This window comes from Leuciscus leuciscus (genome assembly GCF_965113295.1).
Source record: "Leuciscus leuciscus genome assembly, chromosome: 14".
NCBI lineage: Eukaryota > Metazoa > Chordata > Actinopteri > Cypriniformes > Leuciscidae > Leuciscus > Leuciscus leuciscus.
The window spans coordinates 33,377,955-33,394,016 of NC_138738.1; the positions used below are offsets into that span (position 1 = coordinate 33,377,955).

The 16,062-nt window shown below is 36.7% G+C and overlaps 4 protein-coding genes across 5 annotated transcripts in view; 1 reads left to right on the plus strand and 3 right to left on the minus strand.

Moving 5' to 3' along the window:
- The window catches only part of iqcb1 (IQ motif containing B1), a 364,203-nt gene that overhangs the window by 27,044 nt on the left and 321,097 nt on the right, over positions 1-16,062 (plus strand). The gene's annotated exons all lie outside the window — the stretch shown is intronic.
- sft2d2b (SFT2 domain containing 2b) lies at positions 303-4,301 on the minus strand. The gene is made up of 8 exons (XM_082190083.1): positions 4,075-4,301; positions 3,744-3,833; positions 3,562-3,647; positions 3,076-3,157; positions 2,916-2,951; positions 2,727-2,785; positions 1,908-1,937; positions 303-1,476 (listed from the first exon to the last, which is right to left on the minus strand). Exons 1-8 carry the CDS (start codon positions 4,135-4,137, stop codon positions 1,437-1,439), a joined length of 486 nt encoding a protein of 161 aa, XP_082046209.1. The 5' UTR covers positions 4,138-4,301; the 3' UTR covers positions 303-1,436.
- LOC309514125 (uncharacterized protein) lies at positions 4,795-12,388 on the minus strand. The gene is made up of 4 exons (XM_082190266.1): positions 11,434-12,388; positions 9,827-10,084; positions 5,913-6,011; positions 4,795-5,546 (listed from the first exon to the last, which is right to left on the minus strand). The coding sequence occupies exons 1-4, from the start codon at positions 11,632-11,634 to the stop codon at positions 5,439-5,441; spliced, it is 666 nt and encodes a 221-aa protein (XP_082046392.1). The 5' UTR covers positions 11,635-12,388; the 3' UTR covers positions 4,795-5,438.
- LOC309514121 (PI-PLC X domain-containing protein 1-like) lies at positions 12,521-15,578 on the minus strand. 2 transcript variants are annotated; one of them, XM_082190261.1, is made up of 6 exons: positions 15,184-15,578; positions 14,920-15,056; positions 14,512-14,640; positions 14,273-14,428; positions 13,693-13,873; positions 12,521-13,577 (listed from the first exon to the last, which is right to left on the minus strand). In XM_082190261.1, exons 1-6 carry the CDS (start codon positions 15,284-15,286, stop codon positions 13,330-13,332), a joined length of 954 nt encoding a protein of 317 aa, XP_082046387.1. In that variant the 5' UTR covers positions 15,287-15,578; the 3' UTR covers positions 12,521-13,329. The 2 variants fall into 2 exon arrangements, with proteins under 2 accessions (XP_082046387.1, XP_082046386.1); XM_082190260.1 differs by having other exon boundaries at positions 14,512-14,637; positions 14,917-15,056.

The window sequence follows — 16,062 nt, forward strand, 5'->3', positions numbered from 1 at the left end:
TAGAGGATTCAAAGAGTTTAAATCCGAAAAATAGAGTCTCATTAGCGCAGAATCCTCCTGCATATCAAACATCAGAAAATCAGCCCCCTGACCTTTCACCATAGAAATGACTTACGCACTTCAGTGAACTTTAACTTATAAAAGTCTTATTGAGACTCATAGATGCATTATGTGGAAGAGGGCTTCTTAAATGACAGCACGTACTTTGAATTAAAGAAAGAATGAAAGAGATGCAGGCATTGAGAACAAGATGTAAATAAAACTAGAATTAGAGAAGGCTAAATTGATTCATGTAGACTAAATAAATCTGAACAACTTTTAATAGCAACAATTGTTAATATATAGCTATAACAATTATTAAACATCTCGCATAAAAAAACACCAATATTTTTTCATAGCAGTATTGCACTCATGAAACAAACATGGGCAATTAATCCTGATGAAGGGAAATCCACATTTTCAGTCATGATAAAATAATTCTGGAATGCATTTTTTTCATAGTATAAGGATAATACTTCTATACCTATAAAAAAAAGTAACCTCTTCAGTAAATCAAAACTATTTAAAACTATTTAAAAAGACAACGAGGAGGAACAACTACAGTTGTCATTCTTGAAATAAAAACATTGAAAGGGAAATGTGCTTGACATGATTTGAAAAAACAAGGACACATTCATAGGAAAAAGCCCCAAAATGCAAAGCTAACTGAAAGCAGTAGGATTGTTCGATGATGAATGAACCTTAAAAGATACATTGGCACCCAAATGAGTGCTTAATATTTTACTTATCTAATAGATAATATAGCAATATACCATTACATAAGTAATAAGACATTTCTGTCATCCTATTACTTATCTATTACAGGTAATATTTGAAGTAAAAATTGAAATGCAATTATAGAAAACCCTTGGTAGCAAAAACAAATTTTTCTTGAAAAGAAAAAGAAAAGAAACCTAAATACTAAACAAAAACAGCAACACTGTTACAGACAGTTCTATCCAATCTAGTTCTCAAGTAATCCTTGGATAAAGGCACATAGGAAGGAATTATTAAGCAATTACCCAGCAGTTAAATGTAAAATATGCAATTCCATCTTGTTCACCAAGCATGTCACTACAGTTACAGGGCAGAGTCCGAAACCAAACCATTTACCTAGTTACATATTTTATCCTTCATAGTTTCCCACTTGAATGTAAAGCACAGGTGTTTGTGTGTGTGTGTGTGTGTGTGAGAGAGAGAGAGAGTACTTGTCTGTGTGTGCTTGTTCACACAGATTGAGTGTCCATCCGTTACGGAGAGCAAGCGGAGCGCCTGTAGTGTGGTGTGGTGTCTGTGCCAGGTTGCAGAGTGGGTACATGAGTGGCATTGAACGCAGAACCAATGCTGAAGCCAGAGCAGCACACGGAGAAACAGCCAAGGCCAAATGTAGAGGCATCTCACTTGAAGCACGCGGAGAACAACTTAATAATTGCATCCCTACATAAAAACAAACAGCCAAAGGTAAACAAACGCCAAAGCCAAAAACAGAGATTACTAAAAGTGTCTTTTTTTTGGCTTCGACAGAATGACAGCTTTGATCTGAAGACCTTATTTTAGTCTAATAGGCACTTTGATGAATTGCAACACTGATATTTTAAAATGGAAATGGTAGATTTTCACAATTTTACATTTATATATACCATATCATGCATAATACTTCTAGAACACTAAAAAACACTACTAAATAGATAGAACTACTAGAATAAGTTCAGATAAATTGGGCCACTGACAGTCTTTGCCTTTTGTAATAATTTTTTATTGGTTGCTATATCTCTGAACTAGTTTATTTGCATCTTCATAAATGACTGTCGATTTCCATTTGTGCCATTTTTTTTAATGTATGGTTTAGAAAATATAAAGTAACCCACCTTGCAAATGGAATGTAGGATAAGCTATACCTGCAAAATAAAAGGGATGTAATTTAAATACAGACAAATAAGTAACATTTGTGAGCTATTACACACACACAGTGTGTATGTGTATATGTATATGTATATGTATATATATAGTGTGTGTGTGTGGGAGTGAGTGAGTGAGTGAGTGAGTGAGTGAGTGAGTGAGAGAGAGAGAGAGAGAGAGAGAGAGAGAGAGAGAGAGAGAGAGAGAGAGAGAGAGAGAGAGAGAGAGAGAGAGAGAGAGAGAGAGAGAGAGAGAGAGAGAGAGAGAGAGAGAAAGTAAATGCTGTAAATGCACTGTCTCTGTGACAGCCATAGGCTTTATAAACCTTTTTAAAAAATTGTTTACCTTTTTATAATTACTCAGTTATTTTGTGCTCCAATACTCAGTGGGAAGCAGGAATCTGAGAGTGTGATATTTGAAGTGTATCGGTGAAATAAATCACTAGAAGTTAGCATTATCCTGCATTGATTTTGGAAACACTCAAATAATAATAATCTCCGATTACAGTGGTATCAATGTGTGTGTGAGAGAGTGTGTGTGAGAGAGTGTGTGTGAGAGAGTGTGTGTGAGAGAGAGTGTGTGAGAGAGAGTGTGTGAGAGAGAGTGTGTGAGAGAGAGTGTGTGAGAGAGAGAGAGAGAGAGAGAGAGAGAGAGAGAGAGAGAGAGAGAGAGAGAGAGAGAGAGAGAGAGAGAGAGAGTAGTGTAAGTGAGAACTCTTTAATAGCCTATATATTTTGTGTGTGTGTGTAACTACAGCTTACAGTAACTAGAGCTATCTGGATTCTTACCATGTAAAAGCCAAAAACTGGAGGATACAGAACAGCAGAGCAAGGCCTTTATTCTTCCACTAAAAAAAAGAAATAAAAAAGATAATCAAATAATCAAGCAAATTTGAAACAAACATTGTATTACATATTATGACGCCAACTTTATTAGGCTAACAAATCATAATCATGTTAAATAAGAAACCAACTTACCCAAAAGGCAGCGCAAAAGGTTAGCACCAGGCATGTCTATAAAAACACAAATGTTCAGTTTACAGAAAAAGGCCACAAATTATAAGACAAGATAAGAAATACTGAATCTCTCTTTATGCATTACAGTCTATTATATCTGTGTATGTGTGTGTATTCTTACAATCATAATGCCAGTTGCCAGAGCTCTCGACTTGTCACACATCCTCTTGAGTTGCTTTAATGGACCCATTAAGAACATAGTGCTGAAAAGAATCCACACCCAAAGAACCTCAGCACTGACTTACAGATTCTTATAGATGCTATCAATGCGTTCGATTACTATACAATCCTGTATAAAATCCTGAAGTATAAACCTGTTAGGAATTTTTTTAGCTATTAAAGGTCTCCCAGACCCAGAAAACAACAAATTAAGAGGTTTACAATCACACATATTTATGAGATAATATATTAAATGTTTTATTACTTTCTAGTTGATGGTTATCACATTTTAGAGTTACTAAATCAATTCATTTGTTAAAAATGTTTTTTTTAAAAAGTCAGTATTTGTCACTGGCCACATGCCAGTGCAAACATTGTCTATTATAAACAGTGACACGCCTTGGTTGAGATCAAATCAAAGGTGGGGAGATAAAGATGCATGACTCACCTCAAAAGAGAAGCAATATTACCTAAACTGTAAAAGACTGCAAAGAGTGTCAGTCCGCTTCTCGGAACCCAGAGCAAGCAGGTCCCCTGAATAACAAAAGTAAGGAAAGAGAATACGTATTGTTCGACTATTGTATACTAACAAAATTAAACCATATAAGACTATTTGTGCTCTCGTCTTACCAAAATTGAACACAAGACGCCCGACACAAAGCACGCGAGGAATCCCTTGACGCGCGTGCCCCATCCCAGTGTTGACGCTTCATTCGCAGCCTAAAACAACGTTGTTGTTGTTGTTATATTCAGAAAATTATTGAAATCATCTTGATATTCATAAATAGACCGATTTAAAGTTTTTGCGAATGACAGTTGGGTAAACACGCAGTCAACAAAACACGTAGCAAAAGTCTAGATTCGTAATCAAAACGAAACCACAACACTGTGTATTTTGAGTAAACATAAAGTTAATAGCGAATAAAACCGAGTTCTAACTCAGACTGTCAAACGCAACTACCTGCAGTACGTTGAGGTCATCATTGCCATCTTGGCCACTCAAAACTTTCTTTAATTTGTCCATAAGGTTGAGATTGACTGGTTTAAAAAACAATCCAAAAAAGATGTGTCAAGTTGAAAAATAACTGTCTCGAAGCTACTTTGTTCAAGTAAATTTGTATTGATTCGTTCCTTTTCCTGTTTGGTAGTGTAACAGGTGCACAATATAACTTCCGTGTGTGTAGCCACGGTAACGATTGCGCGACGTCATGACGTTCGACGTACTGAATCGACACGCACTGTACTGAAAATGTTTTGTTTGCACTTATTGGTTAGCCATTAATATGCTCTCATTGTGCATTACATTCAACATCGATTGGATAAAGTGGACATTAGGATGTTTGTAGACAATACATGCTGACAAGTGAATAAGAGAGGTGTAAAAAGTATTAAGAATTTAGACTTGAGTGAAAGTTTGAAAAGGAAGCACAAAAACAGATGGTCACATTACAGTAACTTAACAAAAACTGTGCAAAATAACCCGTTTAACCACTATTTTCTCAATGCCATGTTCTATGTAAGGCTCTAAGACACATCAGATGTGAAATTGTTATCGTGTATAGGCCTATAGCCTAATGCACACTAAATAATTGTTTAAACCCTGATCACAGACAGTGTTACAACTTAGGCTACTTGCTTTGGGCCAAAATGCATGATGAATACAGAACCAATTACAATCCCGTTGAAATCTTGTTTTATTGGCTGTTTTCAACAAAACTGTTGTAAACTTCACAGGAACGTTCTTTTAGTTTAGTAAGACTCATTGTGCATATTTTCAATACAATAATAAATCCATGTAAGGATGACCAGTGAAATACACTGTGAACTCAGTACAAATGAAGTACAAATTCCCCAAAATATATATACTTCTTTAAGTATAGTAAAGAAGCAAAATTACTCAAGTACACACAGACAATGCAAGCCTACTTTTTGGTTGAAAGCATTACATTAGTAACATGTTTTGTAAAACAGAACTTTTTGATTTACATATCAAGTATGCCTACTCCAAACTACTTACTATAGTGAGGTGCATTTTACAATTTTACATTTTCATGCAACTTGTTCAGTTTACTTAGATGTACGCAGAAAAGGATAACCATGATAGAAAATAACGATCATTTTCTTAATATGTAAATACAATTACAAAAATCAATTGGCCTATGTCCAGAGAGATGTTCTGCCCATCTGTTTCTCCTGGATAAATCAAATGACCACCTTTTTTAAAAAATAGCTGTTTCTTTCATATCCATCGTCAGTTGTCCGCATCATGTAACCAATCCTGTAAAAGCTGATGTCCAAGGTGGTTTGAATGGGTGCTGGAAGAGCTCAGGGCACTATTACTCTGGTAGATGTCCAGTATAGGGGCTCTGGCATGGCAACATGCTTTTGGCATGTGGGACAGGTCTGCTTGCTCCACAGCCACTCCTCTATGCACTAAACCAGCAAAAGGGGCACAATATTCAATTACATTCAGATGTTCAGTACAGTGCTTTCAACAACATAATAAAGCAGCTTTACAAAGAACAGTATCTCAATACCCAAGAGAACAAGTCACATGGGACAAGCCACATTCTCCCAAACCAAAGATGGTTAGGGAGAATGAGGAAGAACTCTAAGGAGGAAACAATGGCTCACCAGCTACAGGAAGTTAAAATGTAGAATAGGTAGTAACTAATCTAAAATGTCCTGATTTCTGGGCCATTTATGTTATAATACATAATAATAATACATTTCTGACGTTAAATCGGACCATTTATAATACCTAAGCCAGCTACCAGTTTATAAAGTCTGAACCTTTACCTCACTGTGGAAGCTGTGGGAACAGTGAAGCTCTCTGATACCTCCTCCTCCTTTGCGTAGGTTGTCATGACAGATCAGACACAAACTGTCCGCATCACTCTACAAAACAAACACCAGATTATATCAACCAACTGAATTTGTTTCACCCCACATTATATTTGAACAGCAATACAAAAATGCAATTCCATTTTACATTTTTTGTGACCTGTCCATTTAATTAAAATGATAGTTCTCCCAAAAATAAAACAACTTTGGACCCCATTGACCTTTATTGGATGGACTAAAAACACGGAAACATCTATCTAAATGTCGTCTTTTGTGTAAACATTTTAATTTTTTTATCCAAGTTTGTTTTAGATAAAATAATCAATAGGATGTGAATGTGAATAAGAGAGGTGTAAAAAGTATTAAGAAAGTATTTTTTTTATGGAATACTACAATATTTATTATAAATGATTTATCTATGCATACCATTATGTTTTTGAAAATTCATGTCGCCTCATAATCTTTAATCAAAATAAGTTCACCTCCCTTTCTCAGCGACATCTCTTCAATTCTGTAATGATGTGTTTACTGTCAAGAGGGCGGGACAAACTGTCACTCACATGACATCACAGTCAAGTCAAGTCATGTCACCTTCATTTATTTAGCGCTTTTAACAATATAGATTGTTTCAAAGCAGCTTTACAGTGATAATAGGAAATTAAAGTAACAGAGATTGTTTTGGCTTTATAGCAGCTCTAGAATAAAGTTATTGTCCAGCTAAAGTTAGTTTTGATTGATTCACTTCCGTCGCAATGATCATTAGTTATTAACTTAGGGGCCGCTAACACGACACTGTTCTAACAGAAAACCCTTAAGTTCTCTCTGCACAAACTTTAAAAACGCAAACCTGTGAGAACGCTGATGGCGTGCACATGCATATTACGTGTTTAGTCTATAGGTATGCGCGTTTGAATATATATGTGCACAGGTTTGTAGTCCTTCTTTACAAACCAACCCTCAACAAACTACTTGTCTGACCTTAACATTTATAATAAAGAATTTTCATTGCTTCCGCGTAGCCACGTGAACCGGAATTATCCCAACGTTTTATCTCTACAGAGGTGAAGGGAAGGGAAGGAGGCCTTCACAGGGGAGAGACTTGATTTTGATATTCTAGTTATTATCAACTGGCCGGAATTTTGAGATCGCAATAGACGTGAAGGACTATAATGCGTTAAGAGCTCGCTCAAGTAGAGCTAAACCATTTAGTGCTTTGTAAGTAATCAGCAATATTTAAAAATGTATATAATGTTTATTAGGGAGCCAATGCAGTGTTGAAAGAATGGGGCTAATATGGTCGTACTTCCTGTTTCTGGTAAGAACTCTAGCTGCTGCGTTTTGGACCAGCTGTAGTTTGTTTATTAAGCGTGCAGGGCAACCACCCATAATAGCATTACAATAATCTAGCCTTGATGTCATGAACGCATTAACTAATTGTTCCGCATTTGTCAATGAGAGCATATGACATAATTTAGATGTATTTTTAAGATGGAAAAATGCGGGTTTACAGATACTACGTGACTTTCAAATGAAAGATTGGTATCAAAGAGCACATCCAGGTTCCTAACCGACGACGAAGACTTGACAGAGCAGCCATCAAGTGTTAGACAGTATTCTAGATTATTACGTGAGGACGTTTTTTTGTCCAATAATTAGAATCTCTGTTTTTTCAGATTTAAGTAGTAGGAAATTACTAGTCATCCAATTTTTTATATCAGCTATGCATTCCGTTAATTTTGTGAATTGATAAGTTTCGTCAGGGCATGAAGAAATAGGTGAAGAAGTAGGTTCTGACACATGTTGTCTAACTCCAATAGAGTTCAGAATGTCTTTAAATGCCAATCCCAATGCATCTTTTTTGTTATCTACATGTATATTAAAATCACCAACAATTAGGACTTTATCTGCAGCCAGTACTAACTCTGATAGAAAATCAATCAACAAATTCTTTGATAAAGTCTGTATGGTGTCCTGGTGGCCTGTAGACAGTAGCCAGCACAAATCTCAAACGTGTTTTATCATTTACATTTACACTAGATAGTGTTACATTAAGCACCAACACTTCAAAATAATTATATTTAAAACAAGACTTCTCAGTAATTCTGAAGATATTACTATAAATTACAGCAACACCTCCCTCTTTGCCGTTCAGACAAGGATCATGTTTATAACAGTAATCTTGGGGGGGGGATGGACTCATTTAAAGTAATGTAATCGTCTGGTTTTAGCCAGGTTTCTGTCAAACACTAGTCTGGATGCCAGCCGAATTTAGCCCCGCCCACAACATTTGAGGTCGGGAAGTTCGGGTCTGGACTTGATCCGTTGTGAAGCAACTATGCTCGAACCAGAGCTGTTCGGACCAATCAAATTGTCAGGGCGGGCTTTATACGATAATGGACAGATGATTAACAGTAACGTTATCATCCACGTCACCACGTCACCAAAGAGCGCTTCGGTTGAATTTGTTTACAACACAGATGCCGCCATCGCGTCTGTTATAGAAGATATCGACAGCGCATTAATTTTAAAAGAGGAAGAGAGAACCGCGATCAAGGCATTTGACGATCGGAGAGATGTTTTTGCCGTCCTTCCTACGGGATTCGGCAAAAGTTTAATTTATCAGCTGGCCCAGATGGTCGCTAAGAAGATGGGGCGCAATGAAAACCCTGTGGTCATTGTGGTTTCTCCGTTGCTCTGATTGCTTGTAGGTCTATCCAATTGAGTGCAGAGGCATTTTCTTTGCTGGCTCGGTTGAAACACGCCCCTTAATTACAGCCCAATGGAGACTCATATTCTGACTAGAATCTGAGTATGACGACGTCAGGCTAGTCAAACACAGCACATCTAGGTTATAATCTGTAATCATTTCATTAACAATAAGTGCTTTTGAAGTAAGGGATTGAATATTCAGCAACCCGAGCTTTATCATTTGTTCATCCAAATTATATCTGTTTTTATTTGTTGAACATCAATTACATTTTTACCCTTAAATGAGTTTAGGAGTTTTTTGTGTATGTCCTAATTCAGGGAACAGACACAGTCTCTATATGATGATATCTAGGTGAAAGAGTCTCTATGTGATGTGATTTATCTGACCTCAGTGACGTGAGACAGCTAGCAGACGGTCGGTTTAGCCAGTCTGTCTGCTTCCTGACCTGAGCCCCAGATTGTCATGTTTGAGTTAAGACTATGTGCCATATTACTAGAGAGAAGAGCAGCACCATCCCAGGAGGGATGAATACCATCTCTTTTCAACAGGTCAGGTTTGCCCCAAAATCTTTTCCAATTGTCTATGAATTCTATATTATTTTGCGGACACCACTTAGACAGCCAGCCATTGAGTGAGCACAGTCTACTAAGTATCTCATCACTCATGCGAACAGGAAGGGGGCCAGAGCAAAGTCAAGTTCCGCTCTACATTTTTTCTTGTTTGAGAAGCTGTTTCACTCATATGTACATCATAACAGGGGGAAATTTTTTTTTTTTTCATGTCGACTTTAAAACTCACAAACACAAAATATTCAAACATACTTGACTGAAAGAAAGAAAAAAGTAAGAAAACAACAACCCTGTTGTGTTAAAAAAAAAAAAAAAATTGCTGAAAATTAGATTTAAGATTAGCTCAACCGGTTGTTTGCTGTTTGTTTTAAGCTTTATTCATTTAGTTTTTAGCTGCATGTTAGTACGCGTTGTACATGCACTGATACAGCCTCAGATTTGTCTAGCCTTGCCAAAGCATTGTATCATGACAGAATACAATTATCTTATCTCATGTTCGTTTATCTAAATGCCCCTGAGATAGAATAACCTATTGGCAATCATTCACATCTTTACCTATTATAAAGCAAAATCATATAAATCACACCAACCAGAGACATGACATTGCGGCTCCTAAATCTGGCTTTTCTCTCCAGAGGCTCGTGCACCTCAGGGATGGTAGGGATGGCATGTGGGCGTCTTTCACATGTGCTGCCCTTGGTTTGCATTCCTGCCTCATTATTGCCAACATGGCTGGAGCGAGAGCACGGCCTGGCCTCACCGCTCTGAAGCCGGTGGCTCAGGTGAGCTGGGCTTGGGGCCACGGTGGCAGAGTGCAGGCGGCTCAGATGCATCGCGTTCAGCTGAGCCTGAAAAATATGCAAAAATATGCATGCATAAAATAAAGGCACATACAGATTATTTTGCATTGCAATTGAAATGATAAAAATAACAATATAACAATCATGACAACTCTCAGAATAGTTTTGAAAATTTAGAATGGTGCAGTATTTGATTTGTCCGTCTTTTCATTTTCAAAACTGTATGACTTGTTTCTTCTGTAGAACACAAAATGGAACACATAATGGAAGTCAGTGGGCTTCAATGGTGTCCGGTTCCCAATGTTCTTCAAAATATGTTTTTGTTTCCGTAGAAGAAATATATGCATACAGTTTTGCAACCACATGAGGGTAAGGAAATTATTATGTAATTTCCATTTTGGGGTGAACTATCCCTGTAATGGCAGCAGCATTGAGCAACAGAACTTCACAAGTTTGTGTAAAACCAGATGATCCAAAGAGCATTTTGTACAACGAGTTCACATGGAAGATAAGTGGAGAATTCCACATATTTCTTATTCATTTGAACTCATGTTTTGATGCAGATGCAGAGCAAAAAGAAAAACTAATGTTAGCCTGTCTGAAATATCTGACTCTTTACTACTGACTACTGCTTTAATCAGTTTTGTCCAAACACTGGAAGGTAAATTCAAGATGAACTCTTCCTAGAGTTTAGATTATGCAAAAGGTGTCCTGCTTTGATCTCTGATGTCACTAACCTGTAAATCAAAATGAAAATGTAGCATTTTCACAGCAAGATGCACCTTTTGAATTGCAACCTGAATTATTTTTCTGTACAAAATGTGACATTTTAATGATGATTCATAATTGTATTGGGTCTTCATTCCTGTAAGGCAAATTGTGTAGATGTATGCAAACATGATGATTGCAAACATTATAATGTTTGCAAAAGCATCATTATTTAGCTGAAGAATAATTTAACAAATCACTAACGTTAAAATAATTTGTTTTAGCTTCAGACCTGTCAAATAAAAAAAAAAGAGAAATAAAAATGTAATTCAGTTGAATTGTTCATAAACTGTAAGTTAACACTGTAAACTTTTTAAAACATATTTTTGCATAAACTTTTATATACATACATAATGGATGCAAGAATAAAAATAAGAGAATAAACAGAAAAAATATGAAAATAAAATGCCAAATTTACTACAGAGGGAAGAGAAATAAACTGCTTGTGGAAAAAGCCCCTAACAAGCAAGTGTGGCTTTGAGTTACTATTTAAAAGTGTTAATTGAATCAACTGCTCGTGGGCTGGCTGTAAGACAAATCCACAGCTTGGCCCCATAGCTACTGGTGTCTTTCTACACACACACACACACACACACACACACACAAAAAAACTTGTATTGTGTACTGACCGGGCATGGAAGTGAAGCTCTGCGACTGGCCATTGATCGACTTGGAATTGGGATATCCCAACTGTTCTTCCTCTCAGCTTCCGGCTCCTCTTCCTCTTGTTCTTCTTCTTCCCCTTTCCCCTTCTCCTCTACATCTTCCTGACCTTCATATCCTCCCTGCAATGTTGTAAAGATGTCATCCTCCTCCTCCTCGTTCTCCATGTTAAACAGCTGTATTTATCTCCAGTCCCTGAGACGAATACCTCTGAAAGAGAAACTGTGAGGGGCCGAAGCTGTGCGACTGGGTTCTGGACAGGCCTTGGATTGCTGATTAAGCCTCTGTAATAAGATCCTCTGGTTTTCTTATCCCATCTGTTTCCTCTGTGGCTCTAAGCCTCACAGAGACTACACAGCAACCGAATGCAGGCTCCTTTAACTCCTGAGTAATCTGTTTAGGAGGAAGGTGGGGACTTGAAAGAGGAGGGAGGGGATTCTCAAAGCTCTCTGGAAGCATTTTGCTCCAGATCTGTTTAGAATGTTCTAAATACTTTGTCGGGCTGCATGATATATCGAAATGACAAAATCTGAATAAGTGTGCGCACAGAAAGCTGCCTCTCGGACAGCGTACAAACCCCAATTGAGTTCTGTTTAGCGGCATGTTGCACTCGGACGGTCAAACACACAGTTATGTCAAAATGCCTGTCTTATTCTTGTAAACATACTCGGTTATGTCTTAAGTGAATGCAAACAATTATCGGATACTGATTCTTACTTGAATGCTACTGTTAAATCGATCTAATGTACTATAAACCTACCTGAAAAACTTAAAGCACTTTTAATCTGTTTTATTACACCTGTCCTATTGTTTGTAATTAGCCTCTTTGTTCATATTTTTAATTACAAAGATAAATTAAGATAACTAATGCTAAAACACTGCTGTTCATTTTCAGAAGTTGTAGCGAAGCTTTCTTTTCCCAGAAAGAATGTGAAACATATATAATGGTCATATTATTTTCAGTTTTTCTATATATGTAAATAAAAATTGTTTTGACACACTTTTAACACATTTTCGCACCTACTTAACAATATATCACATATCGCAATCGTGGAAGATTTTATTTTATTTTATTAAAATGACACCCAGGTCTGTCTCTGCATGGTATAAAAATGTTGCCCAAGAAACAAATTCTGATTTCGTCTTGGAATAGGTGAGACATTAATTTACAACAAATTTGGAAAGACTTTCTGAAAAGTTTCCCTGTGATAATTTTCAGATAAGAAAAAAAACCCATGTTTTTATTTACCTCATACACTCTACACAAACAAACTGAGTGTGAAAGGCATCAGTGAATGGGATTATCACTTAAGATACTGTAAATGTTAAGCACCTTAGAAAGTGCAATCACAGGCGCCATCTAAAATTAGACCCCACAGATACATAGATGTAACCCACGTGGACTAAAAGCCAAACAGAGCATCAACAATAGATGAAGTCATGACAAGGCATCGGATGTAACTAAAATTAAGCGTGACTCATTGGACAGGTAATGCTATATAATCTATTGAGCCACTTAGTCTTTGATTATAGAAATATGCCTTTTCCATTTGATCAAACATCCAAGAAAAAGCAGGACATTTAGTTCTTTGACATTTGTAAAGATTGATGTAACAATGAAATTGCAAGTAACATTATTTTGAAGCATGTATCTTCTAAACAAACAAGAACCTAAATATTGCCTCTAGATGGCAGCAATGCACAAAACATTTTTTACCCTTTACAGTTTAGGGACCGTCATAAAAGACTGGAAAATTATGAATATGTAAACATACAACGCTATCATTATAATGTGCATAAAGATGATACATTTTATGTAATACACCGTTTTTATGTAACATCATTTGTGACATTTTTAAGGATCAAGTCTCTTTTAAGAGTGTTTGATTGAGTCCAATAACCAGCCGGGAGAACTCATTGCTGAAAGCCCCTGCAAAATCTGCACAGATGATGTTGAAACATGTTTTGCCTGAGCCTGGACACTGGTGCTTGACCCAGTTCAAAAGCAGACTATAGGAGCTCAGGGTCATGCTTTGCAATGACTGGCATGGATGAGAAACTATGTACCTAGCATCCTCAGTTAGGTTCAGACCAGCAGCAAAAAACTTTTCTGAAAAAAAATGTGGGTGCAATTATTTAAGAAAAAACAACCTTTAACGAAATATATTATCTTTCTTTCCGAATCATTTGGTGCAATTTGAACTCAGTTTCTTATTGTGACTGACCTGGTCTCCCTTCCTCTTTTTTCTCCTCCAGGTAGGATACGACACGATTTGGATCTGATGTGTTTGCCCACCAATATTCACAGCCGGGCCACAGTTCCTTCTGTCCAGAAGCAGCTGAGTCATCATATGACAGAATCACCTGATAACTATGATCCCAACACTCCTTAAGTGAGGGTGTGACCTGAAATAACACGACAAGGGAATTATAGGGGAGATAGTGAATAACAGCGAATAAATCTGTCCATCATATTAAGTGATCAAGTCTCTTCAGAAAATCTGGACTAAACTGCTCAATTCATATGAATTAGTTTTACGATCTCTTTATGAACTTTTTGAAGCATCAAAGTGGTAGTTGCGTAGGGAGGGACAGAAAGCTCTCAAATTTCATCAGATGTTCCGAAGATGAACTTCGGAAGACAAACTTCTTTTGTCCGAAGACAAAAAAATGTCTTACGGGTTTGGAACGACATGATGGTGAGAAATGAATGACAGAATTTCCATTTTTGGGTTAACTATCCCTTTAAGATTCAAGTTATTTATTAAAGTTGCAAATGTTGTACATTAAACATAGCCTACTTACATGATTGGGACAAATTTTATTGTTAAAAGTGCTGATGAGGAATTGAATGAGGTCTCTGTGTTGATCCAGGTTCATTCCATCAAAGGCAGAAAGTGCAATGATGACCACTTCCTTGGTGTGCTGGTCTAACCAGTAAGCAATATCTGAGAGCGCTTCCTGCAAATAACACAGCCGGAACACAACCATAGTTATTCTCGATTGAAATGAGGATTTAACATTCTTTTAAAATGATGATGTACCTTTACTGTGAGAAGAGAGTAGATCCCATGTGCAAAGTAGAAAACTTTATTAGGGTCTTTTATCTTATGAGCTATTCTTAGATCAAGAAACCGAATGCCTAAATCCAGCTGGTTAGAGATGCTGTTCTCCTGGATAAAAATAAATAAAAAAAGCCACAAAAAATGCTGTATATCATCAAATCCTGTCATTATTTACCCACATTTACAATGTTCCAACCCTGCCATGACATTTTCTTCATCTTCTGTGGAACACAAAAGGAGGCAGCATTACAGTCTCAGTCACCATTGTTGTTACAGCGAAAGTGCAATAAAGGTGACTGAGGCTGTTAGTCGTGATAACATTCTGCCTTTTGTGTTCCACTGAAGACATAAATGCATACAATTTTGGATCATCATGTCTGTTACTACCTGTGTTGTTGCCCATTTGATTATACAGGGCCGAACGATACATGGAAATAATGTGTCCAACACTTGCAGCACCTTCGGCTCAGACTCTAGTACTGAGGACTGCTGATCTAAACAGTAAGTCATGGTGTCATGACTTCCTGGAAAAATAGTAAACAGATGTTGAGCATTGTTAAATAGTCAATCAAATTATAAATAATCAATCAAAAAGACCATCAATTAATTGTAAAAAAGAATAAAAAAAAACACTGAAATAATCAGATTTACCGGGTATGGCGATATTCCACAGCGGGGTGTCCCAAAAACTCGAGGGCATCCCGGACATCCAGTCCGAAGGGCAGCTGGAGATGCATCTTTCTTCATTCTCCATTTCATACGTTTTTAAAGTATGAACAGTAATCCCTTAAAACACGTGTATTACTGTACATTCACAGTACCGACCAACCATACTGCACATCGGACGTAAAAAAAAAAAAAAAAACTTGTTTCCGCTTTTTTCTCTGTCATGTGAAGTCAGACAAAAACACCTTGATAGATAATGCCCGAAATTCCATTTAGTGTTTGACGTGATCATTATTTGTGAGATATGAATTTGTGTTGGGAGGAAGTGTAAAGATTTTCCAGTCATCTCGTGACATTTCTCGAATCTGATTATTAGGAATGACAACAATGTTAGGGACCATCTGAAAGTGTATTGTTTTTCGTTTTGTTGAAGAGACCCAACAAAACACTGGCAAACGCGTTTATTTTTTTGTTTAATTTTTTGATTATTTTAATTGGGTTATTTGTTTAAAAGATGTTTGTCATTCAAAAGTTTACAAAGATTTACATGGTAACCAACCATTGATTTCCACATAAGCTGTAGCCTATACCATTATAAACACATAAGCACATAAACCCAGCTAATAGGGAACATTCTCCGAATTTTGGCAAACGTTCTGACTTGTTTCTCTGAAATGTATGTTCTTCCAGTAATTTTAATTGAATGTTCGTTATCTGGTCTTTAATAATGTTCTCAAAACGCACAAAAATACATAGTTCATGGAACTTTTTTTTTTTTATTAAACATTTTAGTTGAACGTTTGTTTAAGGTTTTTAAAATAACCTAGGCCTACTATGAATGTTTCAGAATGTTAGTAGAACAGT